At 36.3% G+C, this 27034-nt stretch overlaps 2 protein-coding genes across 2 annotated transcripts in view; one reads left to right on the top strand and one right to left on the bottom strand.

Moving 5' to 3' along the window:
• rab26 (RAB26, member RAS oncogene family) overlaps nucleotides 1-27034 on the bottom strand; it is a 51261-nt gene that overhangs the window by 11337 nt on the left and 12890 nt on the right. The window contains exons 3-5 of the mRNA XM_077550776.1: nucleotides 23840-23881; nucleotides 21136-21202; nucleotides 13793-13845 (exon numbers count right to left, since the gene is read on the bottom strand). Of these exons, the coding sequence (XP_077406902.1) occupies nucleotides 13793-13845; nucleotides 21136-21202; nucleotides 23840-23881 (162 nt within the window). The remainder of the gene's footprint in view (nucleotides 1-13792; nucleotides 13846-21135; nucleotides 21203-23839; nucleotides 23882-27034) is intronic.
• LOC144038555 (uncharacterized) lies at nucleotides 3959-7741 on the top strand. Its single transcript, XM_077551124.1, has 2 exons — nucleotides 3959-4037; nucleotides 5877-7741. Exon 2 carries the CDS (start codon nucleotides 5911-5913, stop codon nucleotides 6871-6873), a length of 963 nt encoding a protein of 320 aa, XP_077407250.1. The 5' UTR covers nucleotides 3959-4037; nucleotides 5877-5910; the 3' UTR covers nucleotides 6874-7741.

Below are 27034 nucleotides of genomic sequence, written 5' to 3'. Positions count from 1 at the left end.
CCAACAACAACAAAATAACTCCAATCCCATTGCAAATTATATTTATTTGCAAAAATTTCAAAAATCACTCCCAGCAATTTCCACTGAAGCAACCCCCTTCGCTCCCGACCGTTTTACTGGATTTTGACAGATTTTGCAAGATCCACATAATATTGTGTTCTATTGATATAAAAACATGGAACCTACCAAAAGAAAGATTGGAGTCTCTTCTTTCATTAGGGAAAACAAGTACATTTGTATCTGTTTCCGTTTTTCAGGAATTAGCATTAGAATATAGCTAAATTTCGTCTGGCAAAAAGAGCTTGTCGCAACATGGTCCTGGCTGATCTCTTATACTCTGCTGCCACCTGCTGGTCGTTTTTTGCAATAACTACCATTGCTTTAAGCGACCTATTCATGTCAGAAGCTGCATCAAAGCCTTCTGCATGGTCTTGCGTTTAAAAAAAAAAACACACACACGAAAAAAACGTATAAATATGTTTTTGGGAATGCAGGATCAAGTATTAAAAAACGTATTTCTACGTTTATAATTTTGAATGAGTTAATAGTCAGTGACAAGTTGTTTATGTAACATCAATAAATATCACTAAAGAGCAGAGTCAACTTTATTTAATTGTTATCAAATGAAACACTTTCCTTTCCTGATACGGCTCCCTCCCTCTTACTATGTGAATATCATCAAATGTACGTAATCCCTGCCTTCATCCACAGGTTTACCCTAATCCTTATTCCCTCTTGCTGGGGTTTACATCGCTTCATTACAGACAGTCGCAGTGAGCGGCCTTGACTGTCGAAAAACTTGCCAATTACTCAGACGGTCTAGAAAAAGCATGCTAGCAAGTGGGCGGATTACACGAAAGTGTCAGAAGGAACGCAGCTTCTAAAATTGTGATCAAGCTTCAAAACCATCACACAGAAAGAGAGTCGGTGCCGCGTGTGGGAACAGAAGTAGACGACACGTGTGCATGAAGCCCACATGTGATGGACTGTGACTGCTGTCAAGGTCAAAACGAGTTTTATTCTCATTGACAAGCCAGGGAGATGCAAACGATGTATTTTTAGGTGCTTGGCGAGAATCAAAAAGCTTCGGGGCCCAGATAGCGATCCAATTATAGACGCCGTTTGCAACAACAGTCACCTGGCAATGCCATATTGTAATTTGCAGGGTCATTACTGTCGCATTTCAAAGGAAAACACGCTTCATGTCAGGTTGCAGAATTGGGCTGTTAAGCAAAGAGAAGCTCTGCTGTAGATGGAGAGCAAAACCCCTTGAGACGCATAACATAGAAAAAAAAATTCATAGTGTGAAATGCTATTGAATATGGGTATTAAATAATTGAACAATATGAAATTGAACTTGGGACTAAAATATGTTCCAACTGGCTATAGTTGACTTGTAAGAAGTTTTGACATGATATTTAATTGTATTGAATAATGTGGAATAATACTGTCATTGATGCTGATTGGGATTTTTTTTTTTTTTATGTGAAAACTTAATGCATTTCATGAAATATGGAATGATACAGAAAAAAAATGATGTGAAACAACATTGAATATAATGGATGTTAAATCTGGACAATGATTATTATATTAAAGTGAAATAGTCATCTTGTAAATATCCTTGACGTGATAGATCATTGTATTAAATAATGTGGAATAATACTGAAAGCTGTCATTGAAGATGAATGCGTTTTTTTATGGGTTTAATTTACATTTATGTGATTAGGTAATGCATTTTATGATATAATACTTAGTATATGCATATCCTTTAGTGTCTTGTGTAATTGGACACATTTGCAATGTACATTCAGAGTTGGGATTCGAACCCCTGACCCCTTAGTCACCGAATAATACACTTTACCAACTGCGTCACCGCAGAAGTATCGCCTGGGAATGCTGACTCGGAAAATGGAGCGTATGTCCCATTGAAAATGAATAGGGAAAATTTTCATGCAAAATTTTAACTCATTTACTGCCATTGACGCCTATAAACGTCAAAAAAAATTATATATATATATATATATATATATATATAATTAATATTTCTATTAGTTAAAAAAAAATCCCACTTTTGTTAACAAGAAAACCTGGACATTTAAAAAAAAAAAAAATTACGATTTTTTTTTCAATTTAGGGGTGTCATAGCATGACTTCAATAGTATATGTCACAATTTTTATATCTGTTCTAAATGTACAATAATATTTTTCTAGGTTTTCATACTCTTGTTAACAAAAGTGGAAAAAAATAAATGTTAAACTAATAGAAATAGTTCAAATGAATTTTTGACGTCTATAGCCGTCAATGGCAGTGAATGAGTTAAATTGCGGGGGAAATTGTAATAATGTGAGTTGAGGAAAATTATAGCCCCGCAGGCATGAATTTTTGGAGCATGTTGAAATTGGAATGGTGTAAATCGGATCTATTATGTGGGAGTTGAAACGGGACAAAAAAAGTGGAATAAAAATAATAAACAATCAGAATAACGTGTGAATGCTTTCAGCAGGAAATGACGGGCAGGACAACTAAATGCTCCTCCACTAGACCTGTGTATCCTTCATTTTTCAAAAATATATTAGTAAAGTGTACTGAACTAGCAAAGTAACAACTGACCAAGATTTAAAATTACTTATAAACTTCTTTTTTTTTTAATAAATAAATAATACATCAATTGAGGCTAACTGTCAATGTATATTTTTGTGCTATAAAAGTGCATTTAAAATGAGATTTAAATGGAGATGTTCATAACATGTTCATAGAGAGAGAAAAAAAACCATTCCACCATTCTTGGATTTAAAAATATTGATATGTCAGTCCCTTGTAATATTTGTTTTCACAGTAATAAAGGGTGGATCATCCAAAGGAACTACACCAGACTTGTTTTCATTGATTTTAGCCATCTGGAAACGAAGATGCCAGGCAAGTAAATCAAATCACTGGATATGAGACTTCCTTCTTGTGAGTGAGCTGTAAAGATTCAAATACAACTTCGCTTCACCCACCATTTGTCATTTGTTACTTTGTAATACGATCTAGCATTTGCTACAACACACTCTACAAGTTAAAGCAGCTCGCAGAAATTCAAATCGCTGGTACTTCAAAAATACATTATACCTAATTCTTAAAGAAAACATCTGTATACAACTACACAAAGTGCAATTTCTGCAGAAATTGTGTGGGAATGCTAAAAAAGCTTGATTTGAATGCATGTGCTTATGAAGTAATTTGAAAGATAAATTATGTGAATTTTAAAAAAAAATTGTTTTTACTTGTAGTTAAATGAGAAATTAATAAAAAGAAAACTTGACCTGCAATCCGTCTAAGGTGGGATATAATCATTTCAGAGAAATTATAATCCATTTCCTGATATGATAGTCAATTGGTATCGAACCATCGAATGCACTAAAACGTGGTCCGAGTAGGGGTTTGAACCCAGGTTCTCCGCCTTGGACATATCCGCAATGTAGAGTGGGATTCAAACCTGCAACCTCCTGATTACTGGGCAAATGCACTTTACAAACTGCGCCACCAAGCAGTATCAGACACCTGGCAATGATGATTAGCTGTATTTATAAAAGTGGGCGTGGCAAGTGGTACCTAGAAAAAGTTTCATGTCTGTCCCATTGAAAATGAATGGGAAAAAGTTGATATTTAATATTAAATTGTGCAAATACTATAAGTAATGTGGAATCAGACGATATATATCCCGGGAGGCGTGAATTTTTGAAGCAAGTTGAATTTTGAAGGGTGTAAAACGGAAGTATTATGTGGGAGTTTGGAGTGTGGAGTATAAAAATAAATAAATAAATAAATAAAACCCTAACCCATAACTTTAGATGCATGCCTGACAAGTTCTAAATGTTTAACTTCCCTTTTAATGCCCCCAAATCTGCGTGTATTTGAGAGCGTGTGTAAAGAAACAATTTGAGGAAGTTGTGACTTGGTCTCTGGGTGGGGGACTTTCACAAATATCAAGAGGGTGACGAAAAGCTTTTAGTATGTGCAGACTATCTGAGGTCACATCGACACAGGACTGCAGGTAAACAAGGTTGTATATCACATTTGCTTTTCGTGGTAATGTGGCTGTTGTGATGGAATTAATCCCTTCGTACGAGCTATGTCGAGAGTGGTCGGAAGAATACGCGCGATGCGAATTTGCGTGTATAACGGGACGTGTGGCGTGCCGCAGGGTTCAATCCTGGGGCTCCTGCTGTTTTCATTGTATCTGCTGCTGCTGGGTTCCACCTTGAGAAAACAGGGATTGGTGTCTATAAATATAGGAGTTGAGTTAAGTGATGGGAGTCAGCATCCTAACTGTGTGGTTTGCAATGCCAAGTTGAGCAATTTTTATTTTATTTTTAATTTTTAAAAAAAAAAAAATTATGTTTATTTTTTATTTTTATGGAGAGCTCAGTATTGTTCATTCGATTTGACATGTCACCATTGCTCTCCTTTTTTATTTTTTATTATTATTTTTTTAATATATATATATATTTTTTTTTGTTTGTTTTTGTATGTGGGTGAGTATGTGTACGTGCGTGTGTGTGTGCGTGCGTGCGTGCGTGCGAGCGTGTGTGTATTCATTAGTTCACCTAAAACCTATTTAAAAAAATCCCATACTAATAATATAATTCTATATAATATAATAAGTTGAGCAATTTTAATGATAATTAATCGCATGACATCAATAGATTAACTCACGATTATCTGTTCTAAATGTACAATAAAAATATTCATTACTCTTGTTAACAATGTTAAACTAATAAAAATGTGGCTGCATGTTCTAGTCATTGATACAGTAATTTCATAATAATTCATAAAATTTAGTTAAAGTTAAAAAGATGTACCGTACTGTAAAAAAAACGAGTGTTATATTGATTTGTGTTGAGGTCATTTTTCTGCCACTAGATGGCATAATTGCATTTGTTTGACGTTGGTGACAGCTCAGTGTATATTTATTTTCGTATTAAAAGCTATCTAATCTTCAACATGAAGTAACTTGTGAAATTCTGCACATTTTTTAAATTGTGAAATATAATTTGACCTCAGTCGCCACAAATATATGCATTATTATTAATTATTTTCATAAATTATATTCATGCTAAATTTTGGGGCGGTCATTAACTTTCACTGCCATTGACGGCTATAGAAGTCAAAAATTCATTTGATCTACTTCTATTAGTTTAACATTTTTTTTAACAAGAGTATGAAAACCTAGAAAATTTGTTATCGTACATTTAGAACAGATATAAAATTGTGATTAATCGTGGGTTAACTAGTGAAGTCATGCAATTAATTACGATTAAAAATTTTAATCTCCTGACGCCTCTAATTTTTTATTATTTTTTTTGTATCGCGTCAGGCGGTTACATTTTTTTTTAATTGTAATTAATCGCATGACTTCAATAGTTAACTCACGATTAATCACACATTTTATATGTTTAAAATGTACAAAAAAAATTTTCTCTCTCTAGGTTTTCATACTCTTGTTAACAAAAGTGGAATGAATGTTAAACTACTAGAAATAGTTTAAATGATTTTTTGACGTCTATAGCCGTCATTGGCAGTGAATGAGTTAATTGTGCGTAAAAAAAAAGAAAAAAAAAAGAGTGGCGTTAAAGGAACTTTAAATGAACTCAAAATCAACACACTCATTTTGACACCCCTAATATTTAAATTTGATCTAGTCAGGTTTTAATCATGTTTGTTGTCATGTTTCAGCAAAAACTACACTCTTTAAGCTTACAAATGTCCTTAATTATCGGCGCGTTTGTTGTGAAACAGAAACGAGTTGTGAAAGATTACTCAACCAGTTAAAAAGTGTCTACAGTTCCTCTTTGCAAACTTCCCTTCTCGCTTTCTCTTTTCCCCCCAAAAGATTGTTCGTGACCACCTAAACGAACTCAGAAAAGATGAATAAATGCTCCACTGCTAATAATGACGCAGACTGTCCAGCCAAGTCCATCTTGAGTGAAAATCATACGAAGCATGCCCCGCAGCTTAAAGTGCACAAAGAGAGTCTTGGTCCAGTCAAAACAAGCAAACAGGAAGCCAAACAGCAATCGGGCGGCCCACCCTCCACCTCCACCTCCAGCTCTCATCGACGCCGCTGGTCCACCGACTGCTGCCACGACAACAGCTCCCCTGTCATTACAGTCAAGAAAAGCCAGAAAGAACCACAACCTCCCCAGCGGGGCGTCTCCCTTCTTCGACGGCAAACTCCATCTCGTTGTCCGAGGCAACGCCACTCCACTCCAATTACCGGGATCGGCTCCACGACATCGACGCCCTCGTCTTCTTCTGTCCAGACATCCGTCATAACGGGACGTGACCCTCTCGGTTGGAAGCTACGTCCCAAATCCAGAAGCTCCTCCAATCAGGTTCACGCTAAGAGATTGTCTCTACAGACGCCGCTCCCCGTCAGCGTTCCTGATCCCGATTTTCTTCGATCTAACACTCCACTCGAGCCCGTACGTAAAACTAGCAAAAGTAAAGCACCCCGTCGCCACCACTCAGACTCCTTAGCCTTCCTCGGACCCGTGCCCGAGGTGACCCTCGAGGAGCTCCGTGCCGTGCGGCTGCGCTCGGCCAAACCGGACGACGTTTCCCGTGAAGCGTCCGGCGAAAAGAAGGAGCACAAAAAGCCACCAGTCGTTCCAGAAAAAAGTCCTCTGGCAAAAAAAATTGCGCAACTCATTGCTCATTCGTGGCAGCAGCGAACGTGCGCCGCCCGTAACGTTGAGCGCCAGGAAATTATTTACAGCGTGATAAAGCCAAAAGCTAAAACACAACAGGCTGAGAAGCACTGCAGCCTGTACGCCAAAATAAATGCTATGCACTTACAAAGCGATGAATCATCGCCAACGTACAAATAACACATTGCTCACTAGAAGGTTAGAGCAATTGTGCAATTTGTTCACATCGTTTAAAAAGGAGCCAGCAAAAGTTCAACATTATTCCTTTTAGAGGCATTTTTCTGATTTGAAAATATTTTCCCTTATTGGAAATAATGTAGTGATGGAACTTAATCTAGGCTCAAACTGTTGCTCCTTAAAGCTGCCCTTCATTATTATTTTAGCATTTCACAAATGGTTTTTGCTTTTTACATGGTTACTTCTGTAAATATCTTTGTCTCACGATTCAATTCCGATTTTTACGTCAGCGATTCAATTCAGAATCGATTTTCGATTCACATTGATTTGATTAACAATGATTTTTGCTTCTATTTAGAGATGTGCAAGGAATCGTACAGTCTGACTCGCTAATGCTAATTAGCGCGCTACTCGTTGCACTTTTATCACTCGAATGAACGGCTATTCATATAAAATGCTTCAGGAATGTATACAGAGAAGCAAATGCTCTTCCTATGCTGCAAAAAAAAAAAATTTTATTGGCATAACTTCGTATCGTGACTTCGTGACCAAATCGGGTACAACATAAATCGCGCTCCCAGTTAAGGCACACGCAAAGGGCAAGATATTATAAAATAATTATTTATTATTAAATAAAAATCGATTTGGAGACATTTAAAATCGATCTTGAATCGTACTAAATAGGAATTGCGATTCTTATGAGAGTAAAAAAATTGTTTTGCACACTCCTACCAAATATGGTATTGTGGTTAATATTGCGCAATATGAGTTAAGCAGCAAAATCCAGCCATTTTTATCCATCTCCGGGGGCGGCCATTTTGCCACTTGCTGTCGACTGAAGATGACATCAATGTTGCTCAAGTCTCATGTAACAACCAATCACAGCGCATCTTCAAAAAACAGGTGAGCTCTGATTGGTTGTTACCTGAGCCCTGAGCAACAGTGATGTCATCTTCAGTCGACAGCAAGTGGCAAAATGGCCGCCCCCGTGAAATCAGCTGGATTTTGCCGTATAACTCGTATTCCACAAATATAATATGAATCAGAATGTCATATTTAGACTAGTGATGTCACATTGTCAAGAAATATTAAAAGTTGACTTCCACTTTAATGTTAAGCTTTTTTTTTCCTTCCACATTGACTGTTGTTATGCTATACTCTTGTGACATTTGTAAACGGAATAAAAGCCGCAATTGTGTTGTTGTTACGACTTTCTGCTTTTTTTGGGGGGGGGGGGGGGGTCTGAAATTGTTGATAAAAAGACAAAAAAAAAATCTTGATTTTGTAGATGTTTTTTTTTAAATTAAGGCATTCTTAGATTTCACCATATTTAATATTTAATGTTAGAAATGTATGTAAAATGTATATAACATAATAAGCGGTCTGGCGTTGTGTCGCGGACACTTAATTTCCTATTTCCTGTTTCCTGCGCAGTTGAAGCGGTAGAGCTAAATAAGAGCTTAGTTGCCTTATAAATCATAATTTACCTCATCGAGATGTCGTTCTTAAACTGGTTTGAAGAAAATTGAACACATGTTCTGTGCTCATCATATCCAGCAGCTAGTCCGTACAGTCGTGCGCTAGCTAGCTACGTTAGCCCGCTAGCATTCACTTTCCTTATGTACTCATAAGGATATATGTGGTAATAAAAAATAAAAAACACAAAAAAAAATTGTCAAATTTAATTTTAGGAAAAAAGTTTGGAAGGATCCAGGTTTATAAATCTGGGTTTGGCCCACTGAGATGAGCGGAGGGGTCTCTTGGGTACAGAACTGCTGTGCAGTCTGGAAGCAATGCTGCAGGCAGGCAAATGGTGGGATGGCAGTTGTCAGGCATACGCCAAGAAATGCTGAGACCCCAACCGTACACTGCGCACAAGTCTGAAACAGCCACTTCTAAATATAGCCTCCCCTTGTTCTTTTCGTCTGATATGCAAATTTTGGGGGGAGAACAAAGTTGCGCTTGCATATAAAGTTGTTCTGTATATTCACTGAATGAGAGTTTGGGCATAAGATTAAATTGATGTTTAACTTTACAGGTGGACTTCAATACAACAAAAGTTTTGTTGTTAAAATGAATCAATTATCGAGTAAGTAATTGATTATCAAACTAATCGAGTAATCGTTTGGAGCCATTTTTTATTCATTTAAAATTGTCCAAATTCTCTGATTTCAGCATATCAACAGTAATTGTTCACTGGTTTCTGTAAGTCTTGATGAAAGAAGACTGATTATCTTCTGTGTTTAATCAAAATAAGACATTTGTAAACATATGTTTTTACTTTGGAAAACAATGACTGAACCGGTAACATAGTCAATTCCTCTTTTTATTTTTATTTTTTTTATTTTTTTTTTAATAACTGTACAAATACAAAGTATGAAATAAACACCAATCACTGGTTAATAAACAGTAATCAGGGAAAATGATTTTGGAATAAACTTTAATGCAAAATTAAATGAATCCAATTAGTCGATTAATCAGTTGAATAATCGATAGATTAATCGAGTCTAATATGAGTAATATTTGCTGAAAGCTGAATGCTAAGTGAATGCTCATGAAGTAAATTGAAAAATAAATTATGTGAAAATGACAAAAGTATTAACTGTAGTTGAAAGATAAATTTTAGAAAAGCACTTAACAGGTGAGATTCAAACCATCGCCTCCTGTTTACCGGTCAAAGCTCAGCTGCACTAGCTGAAGAGTTGTCCAAGCGGGGTTTAAACGCATAGAGCTGAACAGGATTTTTTGCATCTTTAATCTATTTCTTGGCAAAAGCAATGACCTTGAAGAGCAAAGCACCACCAACTTGCCTGCCAATCAGCTGCGCTCTTTTGTACAACTGCTCTGCTTGAATTGAAAAAAAACCAAACACTTTTATCGAATACTACAAAAAGCAAGAGCAGCGATTCCAACACAAACATCACAAATACTCACTCACTCCATTTTTCAATTTGCATCCTGCAAAAATATCGTACAGTGACAAGGCTACCAATAAAACACTCGAAGGAGGAGAGCGTGAGTGCAAACCTGCGCCCTTTGACTCACGTGATGTCACCACGACAGCTGCGCGGCGCTGATAAGAAGCTCAATGATGGATGCAGCGAAGACTCTCGCGCAGTGAAGAAGCAATCAATTATATTTAAAAATATATATATTTGGAATTGGAGAGCTACCAATTCATAAAAACACAAATGTCTAATCACATGACTGAATGTGCCAGTTCATCATGGTCCAATCCAAAAATGTACATGATGAAGAAACGATTGGATTGAAAGGGGGGGGGGGGGGGCATCCACATGCAATTTGAAGCTAAAAACTAGGGGTGGGAATCTTTGAATGTCTCACGATTCTATTCCGATTTTTGGGCCAGCGATTCGATTCAGAATCGATTTTTCGATTAAGAACGATTTTTTATTATTATTTTTAATTCAAAATGATTTGATTGACAATGATTTTTGCTTCAATCTATAGATGTGCAAGGAATTGTAATGATCTACTCCAGTCTGACTCGCTAATGCTAATTAGCGCGCTACTTCACTCACTCAAAAGAACGGCTCCACGCTGGAAAAAAAAAAACTTTTATTGGAATAACTTGATCGTGACTTTTTCCTTCCACTCTCTAATGTGGCTACAACTTAACAGTGTATTAGACCGCGTGGAACCACACTGCCCCTCAGTGGCCAAACCGGGTACAACAAGAACAGCGCTCTCAAGAAAGGCAGACGCAGACAAAGGCAAGACAGTATAAAATAATTTGAATAAAATCGATTTTGAATCGTACTAAATGAGAATCGTTTTTTTGGGCACACCCCTACTAAAAACCTTCACAGAAAAACATGACTTCAATTCACAAATGTATCAAATTGCTTATTTGTAAAGCAAAATCTTCCTTCGTCTTCATATCTTCAGGAAATGAATGGTGTTGTCGTTACCACGGTAACACTTAAGCATGCAATATTGGTAGAAGAGCAAAGTAGGATCAAGGTAACCTACTTCAAGATAATTTATCGTGTGTGATAAACACTAGACAGAAAGCAGAAAAGCTGCTGTATAAAATCCAGCCACTTTATTGACTCATGAGAATAAAAGCTGTTGAGTTACGAAATCACTGAATGTTGATTCTCTATTTCCCTCCAAATACTCAGCGGCCTCCGCCCCGAGATTTGGCTGCTAATGGATTCCCGCGGTGGAAGACGGTCCTAAAATAGTGGCACGCATTAGCCCGTGCAATTATCGAGGAACATTGACATGAATAACCGATCTTTACTTGGCCAGTCGTCATTAAAAAAAAAACTACACATTGCAACACAATAATGACCTACATACAACACATTTTGAAGATTATATACATATATATCTTCATATCATCATAGAAATATTCACTTGAAAAAAAGAAAAAGAAAAAAAAAATGTTTTTCCGACTAATGTTTTTGTTTTTTGTGTATTTTTTTTCCCAGTTTTTCTGAATATTTTTTTCTGTTTTAAAAATATTCCCCAAAACAAGCAAAAAATATTTAGAAAAACAAGACGAAAAATTACTCAGAAAAACTGAAAAAAAATATTCAAAAAACAGAGCATTTTCTGTTTTTCGGAGTATTTTTTTTAATTAATTTTTTTACCTCTGAACTCTGAAACATAACTAATAGCTTACTAAAATCATGCCGATCGATTGACGTGTTTACATTCTTACATGCTCCATAATTACATTACACTCTAAAAAGAGAATTGTTTCAATTGTTAACACTCGATTGAATGAAGTTAATCTTAAGTGATTATACTAAGTTTAATGAACATTAAACTTAATATATTCACTTTGGATTAGATTAATGTGTTACCAATTGAAACAATTTTATTTAGTTGGCCAACAATTCAATTTGTAATCTTAAATTGGTTCAACAATTCACTTTTTAGAGTGTAGAGTGATAGTATGCAGTAAAAAAAAAAAAAGCATAAAACATTACCAATACTGTCTGTGTGTGTGTTATTGATTATGATACATGCCTTATCTTAACTGAGCCAGTAAGTCATATAGTTGAAGGTACATTGGAGGTATTTGGGAATACTTTACTAAGAAGCAAGTCATTATCCTTTGGCATAAATAATGACAAAAAAAAATGGACCAGAGGAAGGTTAAAAGTCTTTAGACCATTAGCGAGTCCGCAACAAGTCACTTGTAGTTCAGAGGTTAAAAATAAAATGAAAAAAATACTCCCAAAAACAGAAGCTGGTCTGGTGCTCTGTTTATCAGATTAAAAAAAAAAAAAATTACCGTTATATCAGAATGACCGAAAAAATATTCCATGAAACAGAAGGGGAAAAAAAACAGAAAAACAGAAAATTTACTAAAATTATACAAAAAAAACAAGGGTCCCCCATATAATTAGACAGTGAATGCAACACGCTTCTGTAGTTGCTAAAAGCAACAAAAAAAATTGCCATATTGACAAAAAAACATATTGACAGATTACGCTAATCACGATTGATTAAATTGTCAATATTATGACAACTCTGCGTCCCATCTGAATGATGGCAGTCACACAAACAACTGTACTCGACTCCAGATGTGCTGTAAGTGCACCAGGCTTCCCAGATGCTTCTAATCCTTGATCACACTGCTCGAGATAACTCCATGTTGTGCTCATTAAAGGCACGGACGGTAATTCACCCAAATGGATGAGGGGAGCGATACCAAATGGGGCAGGAGAAGGAAAATGGCATTCCGACAACAAAGAAACGAGTCCATTTAGGGGGGGGAAGTACCTCTAATTTACATGCATCATCATTTGTTTCACATTGGATTACAATACTGCGAAAGATGCATATTTTTGCATAAATGAGCCATTTGTAAGATATTACCTTATATGGTATACAGTACACCAAACTATGGAAGCTAAAAAAAAAAAAAGGCTATAGACGTCACAAATTCATTTGAACTATTTTTCCACTTTTGTTAACAAGAGAATAAAAACCTAGAAAAAATTATTAATTAATTTATTAATAATCTTTTCTTTTTGTAAATAAATAAATAAAATAATTGTAATTATTTTTTTCCAATTTTTAATAATCTTTTTTTATGTACATTTAGAACATACATAAAATTTGTGATTAATTGTCATCCGATTAATAACGGTGAAAAAAATGTAATCACCTGACACCCCTAATCTTTAATAATCTTTTCTTTTTATACAAAAATAAATAAAATAATTGTAATGATTTTTTTCCAATTTTTAATAATCTTTTTTTTATGTACATTTAGAACATACATAAAATTTGTGATTAATCGTCATGTGATTAAATACGGTGAAAAAAATGTAATCACCTGACACCCCTAATTTTTAATAATCTTTTCTTTTTATGCAAAAATAAATAAAATAATTGTAATTATTTTTTTCCAATTTTTAATAATCATTTTTTTATGTACATTTAGAACAGATATAAAATTTGTGATTAATTGTCATGCGATTAATTCCGATGAAAAAAAAAATAATCACCTGACACCCCTAATTTTTAATAATCTTTTCTTTTTATGCAAAAATAAATAAAATAATTGTAATTATTTTTTCCAATTTTTAATAAGCTTTTTTTTTTTTTAAAGAAAAGATTATTAAAAATTAGGGGCGTCAGGCGATTACCATTTTTCATTGTAATTAATCGCATGACTTCACTAGTTAACTCACGATTAATCACCAATTTTATATATGTTCTAATACAATAAAAAAATTCTAGGTTTTCATATTCTTGTTCAAAAATGTTCAACTAATAGAAATAGATTAAATGAATTTTTGACGTCTATAGCCGTCAAGAGTAGTGAATGAGTTAAATTATGTCAGTTTTGAGGATAGACATTCAAAACATGTTTGTGTAATCCTATTAACAGATGACAACATGAGTGCAATCAAAACAAGAGTGACGTTTTCCTTACCCGAATGTTATCGAACGATGCTTTGTTAGTGACGTCATAGAGAAGAAGGAGAGCTGTAACGACAAAACAACAAGGCACGCCTTATGACGCAAGTGCAGTAACTTCAAACTTGGACAAATTGCTGAGCTTTTCACATTTAACGCGTGTATTAACGTACTTCAGGATAATTACGCATCTACAAAAGCAGCGTGCTGCTATGCAGGATCACAAACCCCGGGATGTGTATTATAATGCTCCGTCAAATACGCGATCATAACACCCACGTGGGCAAATGTTGCTCATTTTCTCTGCTGGATCATCCGGAAGAATTAGTCTGAGCAATTACGTGCATGGTGTCTCTCCCCGCTTTAGACTTTTCCTCTTGTACTTACATTTCCAGTCATTCCATCTTGAGCAATGAACACCGTCACTTCTATATTTTGCCTCTTGGAGGACTTCATGTTGAATGCTTATAAAATCACATGCTCAATATCGTTTTCGGGCTTTTCTGGCTAAATCATTTTGAGGCTTAAATGTGTCATATTTGTCCCATTATCTACTGCACGTGGGACTAAGTTCCCGCCTCACTTTCACCCATTCACATGCGCGCTAATAGATTCGCAGAAACATAATCAGAATCAGCTTTAATGGCAAAGTATGTGAATCATACAAAGACTTTGTCTTCACAGTCACAACCCGTCCAAATAACAAAAATAACAATGACCAACAGAGGGAGACAGAACGGGAAGCAGGTTGCTACCATGTTTTTTAGATTAAAAAAAAAAGGGTGGTAACAAGGAGAAAGTTTTTCTCCTTGAAAGAGGGAGCACAGCATTAACCTGGAAAAACAATAGGCACTGTTAACATTGTTAACATTTTTAATTCTTTATTTTATAATTTAACCATGTTGAATTTAGTTATAGATGTGTAGAGCAGGTGAAATAATGTTAAACTCAATATAACTCGACCTTAACCTATCTGTTATCTTGTTTCGTCTAAATTCCCTTTCCCTTGTCCTGCTTGAGAAAGTGCAAGCTGGCATATTGAGATTCTGTTTTGAGAAGAAAGTTCAATCTGACATATTGAGATTCTGTTTTGGGAAGAAAGTGCAAGCTGGCATGCTGAGAACCTGTTTTGTCTAAATGTGAAAGATCAACATAGCATACTGTGAGAATGTAATCTGATTTTCGTATTTGATGGGAGGAGAAGAGGCGTTTTTCTGTACAAACTCTGATTGTAATAAAGGGCTGCGTCTCCTGGGGGGAGGGACACACATTCTTGGATGACACTGCTTTGATGATATTCAATTGTGTGACCAGAGATCTCTGTAATAAATTCTCCTTGCAAGGACCCTATTCACTGGAATCTCATCTTTGATTTATTTGGACACGCAAAAGTTTTTAATTCAAAAATTAAGCCTTCAGCACCAAAAATAATGTACTGTATGTAAGATTTAATTTTTAATCAGATGGCAGTCAATAACTCTCGCTTAGATTTTTTTTTTTTTTAATCTACTGTATGATTATAAAAGATGTTAGATACATTACTAGGTGTAAACACTCATTCGAAAATTAAAAAGGATTGTAGATGTGGATTTGGTGAATAGTATATCATAAACGTATAAATATCGTAAAGGAACAGTGAGTCCAATTTTGCGCCATCTAGTGGTAAACTAATTGTAAATGGTAATGGTAAATGGATGCGCTTATAAAGCGTTTTCTACACCATACGGTGCTGAAATTAATTTCAAAATCCACTATTAAAATCAATAATATGCACACAAAAAAAGTTATATCACATCAACATGCATTATTTTATTTTTTATATTATCGTAGGTCTAGTAATTTCTAATTATATTACATAGGTTGTGCTGCACCTTACAGGAAGTTAACAGGTTTCGGCCCATCTTTCTGCTAAGCTATCTCGTGGGGAACTAATAATTTATTAATTTATTTATTAAAACATAATATGCAGAAAATATGTTCTATCACATCAACGTACATTTTTCAAATATAATTAAGGTCTATTAATCCCCAATTTTATTAAATAGGTTGTGCCGCACCTTACATGCATCGCCGCCATCTTTCGGCTATGGATACCCAAAGGAAAAAAACTTCGTAGTTAGCCTCTGGTGGTGCTTGCAGCTAGTCTCGGACCCAAAGGGTCGAACGCCGCTTACCTTCCACAGCTGGGGCTTGCAGCTGTTTTTTTTTAATGAGTCTCGTCTCTCTGCTTTGCTCCTTTTAGCTTTTGCTAGCTTCGCCCGCTAGACAGTAAGCCACTATTATTAGCCGCTCCAGCGAATTCTTGCTAGCAACTCACGCTATCGCTAGTTGCTCACTCGCTCGTTCACTCCAAATAATAATCGGCAGTAAGTTTGCTTAGTGTGGTCCTCTCTGAGGCATTGTGGTGTGTGTGTGTGTGCTTCAAAATGGTTGCATTCTATTAGTTCGCCACAAGATGGCACTACATTCTACACATTGTATCTTGAACAACAGTCACTAACGGACAAGGAGAAAATGGCTGCTTTCTCAGCCCTTTATCTTTGCGTATAAGGAAAGTTAGCTTAGCATCTGACAACAATCACAGTAGATGCTTTAGTTTCACTGCGGCTGTTCACAATATTATGCACATACGGGACTTTATAGTATGAGCCACTAAGTTAGCACATTGAAATGCCGAAAATGATGTGATAATTCTCAAATTAATTATTGTTTCCATTTAGGGAAGAAATGAACCTGAACACATCTCAGAGTAGAAGCAGGTAACATGAAAACCCACATAAGGTGGCAATTTTTCCACATCCGGGGTCATTTCTGCAGCGAAAATGTTGACTCTCTAAAAGTGATAAGATAACAGTAGACCTTGGAAAAGCAGTAAGTTTCCTATGTCATCCCAGCGTAACTGCCACAAGGCTGAAGGCAATTTGGAGCAGCGGAGGAAGCCCGGTTGTTAAAATACGAATACATAAACACACGTTTAATCTTTGGCGCCGACTTAATTTGCTGTTATGTCACACCAGACATTTGCTTTGCATTCACGTAGCGGATGTTGATTACATCGCGCAATCAGTTGCTGAGCGAGTTGCGAAGGAGTCGAGCCGTGATGGACGCAAGGGGGGAGGGGCTGTGATCCATAAACGACAGTTGCCATCCATCATCTCTGAGATGATCATCTTCATCAATAAATCGCCAGCTGACCTTGGTGTGTGTGTGTGTGCAACCAGCTTTTTTTTTATTTTTAATCCTACTCTTTTCCTTTCAGCTCTGTAGTACGACGGCGTATAAGGGCCATGTATAAATATATATATTTTTAGAGGGCGGAGCAATATTGTGAGAAAAGAAAAATCTCAAATTTGCCACTTTATAAAGTCGCAAATTCCATCCATCCATTTTCTTAACCGCTTGTCCTCACAAGGGTCGCGGTGGGTGCTGGAGCCTATCCCAGTTGGCTTCGTGCAGTAGGCGGGGTTAAAGTCGCCAATTCTATTTTAAAATTATACAGTGGCAAATTTGCGAGTTCATAAAGTGGCAAATTTGCGAGAGAAAAAATATTAAAACTTACGAGAAATACAAGTAGTGTCCGGTTTTCAGATAAGGAGATAGTAATGGCTTTAACCATATGATTTTAAGGTCCACACCCTCAGGATCAAGCATTTAAGTTCATTTGTTAAAACATATATTTACTTGTACATTTATGTTTCCATTAATTATTATTTACACATTCATACATTTTGCTATTTTTTTGTACAAGTAGCTAAGTTGATGTGTCGAGTCTGCTGCTCTCCGTCATTCACTTGCATTTACCTTAAGTATGCTAGCTTCTGATTGGTTAGTGTTAGTCAGCTGATAGGGAATCAGGAAGTGTTGTCGCTCGAGCTGCCGTGTATGACGAGCGAAGTTTAAATTAAGAATGAAAGCGTCTCCATCCTGCCGTTTCAATTTATAAACAGTATCTCATTAACCACCAACGATACCTCACATTAGATTCTAGCTAAGTAGCTAAGTTGATGTGTCGAATCTGCTGCTCTCTGTCATTCACTTGCATTTACCTAAAGTATGCTAGCTTCTAATTGGTTAGTGTTAGTCAGCTGATAGGGGATCAGGAAGTGTTGTCGCTCTAGCTGCCGTGTATGACGAGCGAAGTTTAAATTAAGAATGAAAGCGTCTCTCCATCCTGCCGTTTCAATTTATAAACAGTATCTCATTAACCACCAACGATACCTCACATTAGATTCTAGCTAAGTAGCTAAGTTGATGTGTCGAATCTGCTGCTCTGCGTCATTCACTTGCATTTACCTAAAGTATGCTAGCTTCTGATTGGTTAGTGTTAGTCAGCTGATAGGGGATCAGGAAGTGTTGTCGCTCTAGCTGCCGTGTATGACGACCAACGATACCTCACATTAGATTATAGCTACGCTACGTGTATTTATATTATTTTTTTCTCGCAAATTTGCCACTTTATAAAGTTGCAAATTAACACTTTTTTTTCCTTGGAATATTGCCCCCACTCTCAAAAAAATAAATAATAATTATACATAGCCCCAATACGTCGTCGTACTGTAGCACTTCAAGCTTCTAAAGTGATGGTTTTGTATGGAAAAGTTTGTTTTCCTTAAAGGATTAGAAAAAAAAGACATTACTTTCCCCACATATTTCTCCCTTTGTAGTCCACCAAATGACTTGACTTCCCCATTGAGTATGCGCTCCCTCTTTTTTTTTGCAACCGCAGCGGTTTTGCTTCATGCTGTGGAAATGGAAGCATGCCACAGGGAAGATGCAGTTTGGTCCCGAACACAGCTGGACCTCTCCCCGCTTTGGCAACATCCTCCGCATCAAATGAGCCTGGCAGATTGCGCCGGGCTCGCAGCAACAAGCCAAATGGCCACACAGGTTGTTTGCGTTGTTAAATTGCGAGTTGAACAAATGCAACGGATTTAGTATTGTAATAATGTGGTATATTCTGAAAGCATATGGGGAAATATGTTCACTCTGTGTCTGAACACCAGCAAATGTGAATATTTCCTTCTAAGATAATAATTTTTTTTTCCAGTTTGTGTGTCAGTCCCATTGGAAAGTCGACTTCCACACATTTCATTTACGTCCGCGAATCACGGAACAGGGATGTTTGTATGATTCCCAATTAGTTACGAGTGTCATTGACATCAGTGGAAAAAAGATGAAATGAAAACGATAAAGCTCGGTTTAAATTTAAAGATGTAAAATGTCTGGATGTGCGGATTGCTCCTGCTACACTTTAATTTTTGAAGGGCAGCATGTTTTATTTATCCCGTATGAAAAGAAATGCAATAATGGTTGTTTAATCAGAACACTGTGCTATGGAATAAATTCATGTTTGGAAGTCCTTCAATAAAAAAAAGGAGGAGAAAGAGAAAGGAGAAGAAAAAGAATATAGATAGACCAATACAGTATACCGATTATTAATTGTCAAGGAGGCCGATAACCGATATTTCGAGCCCATATTCACTTTCACTAAAGGTAAAATATTGCCGTCCAAATTTTTTTTTTAAAATCCCACTATTAACAATTATGATTGCTTAAATGTCTTAAGAATATATTTATTTATTGAACAACTTTTCAGATCTGCACAATTTAACCAACAGACATCTTTGTTTTAAAATTCAAACAAAAAGTTCACGGTACTCCCAGATTCATCAGCGTGTCTTAAAAAAGTCAGTCAAAACTTACGTAAATAGCTTCCTATTGTTTTCTACAATAAATAAAGTTGACCAAAATCAAAAAATACATGAAATGTAAAATTTTTACTTATCTTGGTTTTAATTAAAAACTAACGACAATGACAAAAAACAGGTGATTATCGTAAACAGCACCAAAAAAAAAACACCAAAAGAAACCACAGCTAGCTGGTGTCAAGTGTTCTTGTCTGAAGCCTGTAAAAAGAAAACCGCATAGGTCGAAGCCTTGCTCAAGAGCACATTGACAGAGGCTAGCAAGCAGACTAGCATCTCTCCAACAACTAGTTGCCATTTTCAAATGGATGATGATTCATTTGTTGCGCAATCATTCATTCTTAGTGGCTTCAATGCTCTTGTGACTGGCATCCTTGGCAGGCCATTAACAGTCATTCATGACATTTCCGTTAATAGTTGTGTGCATAATGGTAGAGGAGCTGCCTAATGGCAAAAACAAAAACTCATTGAAAGAAAAGTTAACAACAATAGTGGGTGCACCGCAACAAAAAATTGCAAGGTCTCAAAAACTCGTCATGTGCCCTTGAGTATCAATTACAGCTTGACAACGATGTCTCTTGCAGGTTATTATTATTAAATGTCCCAAAATCAATTATATTTACATTATTTTACACTGTCTTGCCTTTGTCTGTGTGTGCCTTTATTTGGAGCACTGTTCATGTTGTACCCGATTTGGCCACTTAGGGGCAGTGTGGTTCCACGCGGTCTGATACACTGTTAAGTTGTAGCCACATTAGAGAGTAGAAGGAAAAAGTCACGATCAAGTTATTCCAATAAAAGTTGTTTTTTTGCAGTGTGGAGCCGTTTTATTAAATGATAAAAGTGCCGCGAGTAGCGCGCTAATTAGCATTAGCAAGTCAGACTTGAGTAGATCTTTACAATTCCTTGCACATCTATAGCAAAAATCATTGTCAATCAAATCATTTTGGATCAAAAATCGTTCCTAATCGAAAATCGATTCTGAATCGAATCGCAGACGCAAAAATCGGAATAGAATCGTGAGACATTTAAAGATCCCCACCTCTAATAGATAGATAGATAGATAGATAGATAGATAGATAGATAGATAGATAGATAGATAGATAGATAGATAGATAGATAGATAGATAGATGCGTTCCTGGTTCTGACTAGCGTAAAGGTTATATTGTGATATTATTGTTGAAGAAAACATCTTACCTATTTACTACGTTTGTGTTGTGTAAACATACCCTAACCTCTAAAATCTGGGGCTGAATGAAAAATGGTTTTAGATTCAAGATTTTGCTTACTTCCGCGCTTTAAGGTTCACATATAAACCAAAGTGCCCTCACTCGAGAAATTTTACATTTCAAGGTTATCTCACCAGAATCGACGCTTTTGGTGCCGGGCGTGTTCGGGTTGCAAACTCTTGCGCGGTAATGCCTGTCAGACGGAATGAACTTTTGTTTAAAAGTCAGTAACAGGCTGACTGATTCGAAAGAGCAGTTCGAGTCTCCCTTGTTGCCTTGTTAAACATCTGCTAGCAAATTGCTGTACAGAACTGTCAGATCCGTTTAACGATGGACAACAGGCCTGTCCGCACACACATACTTTGATAACGTTACATCATATGCGCATGCATGTCAAATGTAAAAAAAAAAAAAAAGGTCTTACCATGAGCATCGCGGTAGTATGCGTGTGTGACACTTCGGAATCGCTCCTGACCAGCCGTGTCCCAAATCTACAGAAGAAGAGCAAAAGTAGCATCATGCTAACTGCATGTAACTACATATTTAACAGTATCGGATTTCTGTGCAATCGTTGTCAAGTGCTTTCAAAATCAGTTTTGATGATTATTACGCTGACACATTAAGTACATCAAACATCACACTAAAGCTTTCTAACTCCATTTAACTTAATAAATCCATGTCATTTTCTCGGAAATAGATCCTGCGATATGAGCTGTAATATTCCGATGAACGGGGCTGACTGGCTGAATAAAGCAGCGAGATGAGTAGAGTGAGAATTTGGGCAGCCGAGGTGGAAAACCAGTCAGACTTCATCTAATTCATCATCTGCCTGTTTGGGTCTCTTGCTGATCTCGCCTCACGTTTGATATTCCCTTCTTCTATCAAGACTCATTAAGTTGCCGGCAAGTAGTGACGGGAAAATGAAGCTTCGTGAAGCTTCATGAAGCACTTGTAATATTTTCTGACTCTTCTAGATGGCACTTGGTTTTGAAGTAAATATTCTGTTTCAATTTAATTATAACTGTTTTGATTTAGTTATAACTATTTAGAATTGGACAAAATTGCTTTGATTTACTCAGTATAGTTTTGTGTGAGAATTCAAATGATGTGAGGGGGTTGGTTTTCTCTTTGTTCTCTCCTTAGAACATATGGTGGGGGGCAAGCGAAAGTGTAAATTAGACCCTTTGTTTATAAGACGGCTCCTCAGAGTCTCTCTCTCAGTCTCTTCTGTAAACAACGTCAACCCTTGTCTGATTATCTGTGTTCCATCATGTGACTTTGAGGGGAAGAAATTAAGGAGGTACCATGTGACTCTGGGAGGGACTTTTATAGGACAAAGGATATTACCCACAAGCGGAGCGGAAAACGACACAGTTGAGAATCAAAGATGGCGCGGGTGGCGGCCAATCTCATCTGTCCACAAATTTGTGTAATAAAATCCTTAGGTAATGCCTGAATTCACTGATCTCATCGTATGTTTTGATAATCAACATTATGAACACGGAAGAGTAAGTATTCGTCTTACTACAGTTTAAAGACTAAGTGGAAATGTCATCAAAAACTTAAAATAAAATAAAAAATATCGCAAGTCCTTCAAGAAGCTTCACGAAGCTTTATTTTCCCATCACTACTGGCAAGGATCTTTTAACCTAACGCAACCAAATAAGATGTATCAATAAAGTAAAACATCACTGAATTCTGCAAAAGATGTTACCAGTCAGAGATGTCTAAAATTTTGACCAAGCACAAAAAAAAAAAAATGGTTGTCAAAGAAAAGCGTCCCGGTAGACTCAGGAAGATCTCAAAGTGTCGTTATAGAAAATTTATAGGAATGTCTTGAAAATAGAAAATGTGCTACAAAACCCTGAGTCTGTTAACTCTGAAATGTGGGGAAACTCTGTGTTTTCCGTTTCAAAAAGTGAGGTAACTGAAACCAGAGAGAGAGAGAGAGAGGGGTAACTATAGCATGTTCCATAAAAAGAGCTCACTTAAGCTCTTGGTCAGTTACCATAGTAACAGGACTCTATGAACCGAAGCTGGCCAGTTCCGGTTTTCTCCGCCTCTTTTCAACCACACACGACATTTGATTTCCTCATTCATTCAGTCAGCTGGCAAGTTTTGGCGTAACGTAGTTCTGCCGTCTGTTATCAAAATAAATAAATAAATAAATAACAGTCAACAGGCCTATATTAAAAATCAATTTTTGTCCTTTTGTCGGTGATCCCATTAATGAACTGTAAAAAGAGAATTGTGGAACCAAATTAAGATTTACAAATTGAATTGTTGACCAATTTAATAAAATTGCTTCAGTTGGTAACACACGATTGAATTAAATGAATCCAAAGTTTTAGTTTATCAAACAATATATTCACATTGGATTAACTTAATTTAGGTGACTATATTAAGTTTACCAAGCTGACTCGTCAAATCAGGGCTCCATTGATGCGGTCTTTTTAGAGAGGTGAAACTACTTTGCGTTGATCAAACTAACTCAAATCAGCTAACCTGGAAACCGAAAACGCAGAGTTTCCCATCTCAGGGTAGGTCAACTCACAGTTCAGGGTTAGACTCAGAGTTTGTTGAACCTGCTTGGTGAAATGGAGCCAGTGTCTGTGACCAAAATAAGAAATGAGATTTTATATATATATTTTTTTTTCCTGGAGAAATGAGATTTCAATTCAGAAAAGCCATTCTTAACACCTAAATAGAAAAAAGAAAGAAAAAAAAGGCTACATTGGGCTAACAAAAAGCAATCCTGGACTGTGGACGGCTGGATGAAAGCGAAATTCAGTGATGAATCACAAATCTACGCCGGGCAAAGGAATGATGCTGGAACTTTTATCTGGTGCTCTTCCAATGACATTTATGAAGATGACTGTCTGAAGTAAACATGCAAATTAGGAAAAAGGGGAGATTACATCGCCAATAAATGCACAGGGTTCAATTGAAAGGTTTGATGATGACATCATTTTTCAACAGAGCAAAAACCGTCGAATGCTTTCTTCAAGAAATGTGCATTATTTCGTGCCGATAGCGCAATGCTAGCGCAAGTGCTATAAATGGGTGGAGTTTTCTCGACTAGAGAAAAACTATTGCATTTAAATGGAGTGAACGGGTTTTTATCTTACCTGCAGTTTGACCTTCACAGCATCGATGCTCATCACCTTATTCTGCAACACACACACCCAATATATCCTTTTAAAAAAAAATTCAGACAAAAATAAAGCAATAGATGATAGATTGAAATACACATTTGTTCATGAATTAAAATTGCTACTGAAAGCAGACAGCGCAAGCAACACCGGCGCTTTTAGTTAGTCTGAAAGCAAACAAACATATCGAGATAAAACAGCCAAGGCATCCAAAGACCTTTCCTTGCTTTTAAACTTGAGCATCCAATTTCGCATCCCTAAATCCTGCAAAGGTAAAAGCACGAGCCTTTTGTAGTCACCGTTTAATTACTCTGACATGAAACAGGGATTCATGTTGCTTCCTTTAATTCAATATCTGAAGAAATATGCGGAGAAGTCTGTAAGTAATTATAATTATGATTAAATCAATAGACATAGTCAAAGACATTTCTCATCAGACGACTTTTTTCGATTTTGTGCTACTTGTGTACAAAAGCACAATAATATTACTACAGTAGGCTTTATGATGCAGGTATTCCCCCTAGTGGGCATTTTTTTTTCATGACCGTTAAAATTTGCCACATAACTTAAGCAAGTGCAAAATATATATAGTAGGGGTGTCAAAATTAGTATGTTAACTTAAAGTTCTTTTAACGCCACTAATTGTTTCAACGCACGATTAATGACCGCCCCTTACTTGGAAAGCCTGTACATGTCAAAATTTTGCAGTAATAAATTCAATAATAATGCGTATACTGTATTTGTGGAGACTGGGGTCAAGTTGTATTTTACAATTTTAAAAATGTTACTTCATGTTAAAGAATAGATAGCTCTTAATATGAAAAGAAAAATGCACTGGGCTGTCACCAATGTCTTACAAATGCAATTATGCCATCTAGTGGCAGCGAAATGACCTCAACACAAATGAATATCACACTCGTTTTTTACAGTACAGTACATCTTTTTTTAATTTTAACTCAATTATATAAATTATGAAATTACTGTATCAATGACTCAAAGATGCAGGCATATTTCTATTATTTCAACATTTTGAGTATGAAAACTTAAAACTACAATAAAAATATTTTATTGTACATTTAGAACTGATATAAAATTTGCGATTAATCGTGAGTTTGTTATTGAAGTCATGCAATTAATTAAAAAATTAATTGCCTGACACCCCTAATATATAGATATAGGTATCTATACATACTTTATAGATGTTAGGCCTGGGTAACGATACAAATTTCCTCAATCAATTTGATTTCGATTCACAAGAGTTCAGTTCGATTAGATTTCGATTTCCCCCCTCCGATTCAATTCACTTCACTTTAATCAGATATTAATTAATTATTTAACATCAATTCTTTTAAACGTAGAAAATCCACAAACATTAAATTCCAAAGTAACTGGCCAAACGATGTATTTATCAATAACACAAATTAATCACTTAGGTGTTACACAAACATTAACATCAGCAAGGATGAGAAGAAACTATTTGCATAAATCGATTTCAATCATTTTAAATATAAAAAAAAAAAAAAAGACTGAACTGTTTTTAAAAATTTCGGCCTTTAAAATTCTGCTTTCTTTGCGATCTATTCAAATAATTGATTCATAGTTTTATGAGTCAATATCATCCACGAAAAGGAAAATCGATTCGATATTGATTATTCGATTTTTTTAAACCCAGCCCTAATAGATATCTATAGTTTAACACATCTGTATGAGCCCTTTAACTATTTAAACCTTGAACTGCTTTGCGAGGGGATTGCATTGCATTGCACATTTCATCTGGAAACACAACGCGTGCTTTTGGCAAATACAAAGCAAAGTGTGTTTGTTTAGAGAGAACAATCTGCAGAGTGAGTGATGAAGCCGTTAAACGAGAATGGATGGATGCGAAGCGCTGGCCTTGAGACAATAAAGGTAGCCTCATTCCCTGCCTAATGTGGCTTAGTGATACCGGTGAATATGCATCAGGACTTTTGAATGGGTCACAGCGGAAAACTTTTAACGGCACAGTGTAATAATTCTGCTGGTTTAAAATTCACTTCCTGTAGTGAAGATTTAAGAAACTTCTTCAGGGGCACATCTAACATTTGGATGTGCCGAGAGTCGATGTAAAAGAATGTCGCTGCCTTGTATGCGCAATGCTACGCTTGAGCAGATTTAGCGATCTGACTGACTTGTGCTCGGGGGGGGGCACTTTATGATGAAGTCCCGCGGGAGTTCGTCTGTCTGCTTTGTCAGGTGAAGTTGTGCTTGTTGCCGTAGGTGCTGGTAGAAAGGAAGTTTCAAAAGTGTCATGATGGATGGAGAAAATTGCTCAAATAATCGTTTTCGGGGATGGGAGCCGATGGCAGAATTCAAAGATTACGACTGAAATGAAACAGAGTTAATAAACATTAATGAGAATAGAATCGAGGTCCATTGTGTTTTTGTGCACGTTTTATGTACGACCTGTTGTAAAACTGCACATAAAGAAAGAGATGAGGTTATAAATCAAAGTAAAAAAGGTACGCATTTTACATTGTGGCTTTGAATACTTCAGTTATGGAATGTATGGAATGGACAGCCACGAGAATTTTTTGATTAAACTAACGGTCATGCTCTCACATGAATCGATGCGAAAAAGGCGCTTTTTTATATCCTAAAGTCACACTGAATGATTTTACAATAGCAGCTTAAAGAGAGAAAAATAGGCCACTCAGCAATTTTAATATTCTAAAAATCGTTTCAATTTCCCCACCAATTTTGAATTAACGCACAAATGAGTAACAATTCTTACACAATCCAATATAGACCATCCTTTGACAAAGACAGATGTCTTCTATTGCTGTTATCAAAAGTTCAGGAAAAAAAAAGGAAAGTAATTTCCTCATTGGCCTCGGGTTCAACTGAAACTCTATAACGTCAGTGCCCACTTAGCCTCGCTGTCAAACTAAGGAGAGCCTGACTCCATAGGCTTAATAGAAAATCAATAGAATCCTGGTGGTCACCCACATTCGCATGCCGGGTCACTGATTTTTATAAAAGGGCAGACTTCTTTTTATCTGGTCCAAAACAAAAATCCATAGTAGCTTCTAACCATGCAAGTACAAACCACAGGGCAGCTCAACAATTGTATGCATCGAACATAATGCCGTCTCATTAGGTAAGTAAAATACACTGGGGATTTTATTTTTTTGT

The sequence above is a fragment of the Vanacampus margaritifer genome, chromosome 18 (assembly GCF_051991255.1).
Source record: "Vanacampus margaritifer isolate UIUO_Vmar chromosome 18, RoL_Vmar_1.0, whole genome shotgun sequence".
Classification (NCBI taxonomy): Eukaryota; Metazoa; Chordata; class Actinopteri; order Syngnathiformes; family Syngnathidae; genus Vanacampus; species Vanacampus margaritifer.
This window is presented reverse-complemented; position numbering and strand designations above follow the sequence as displayed.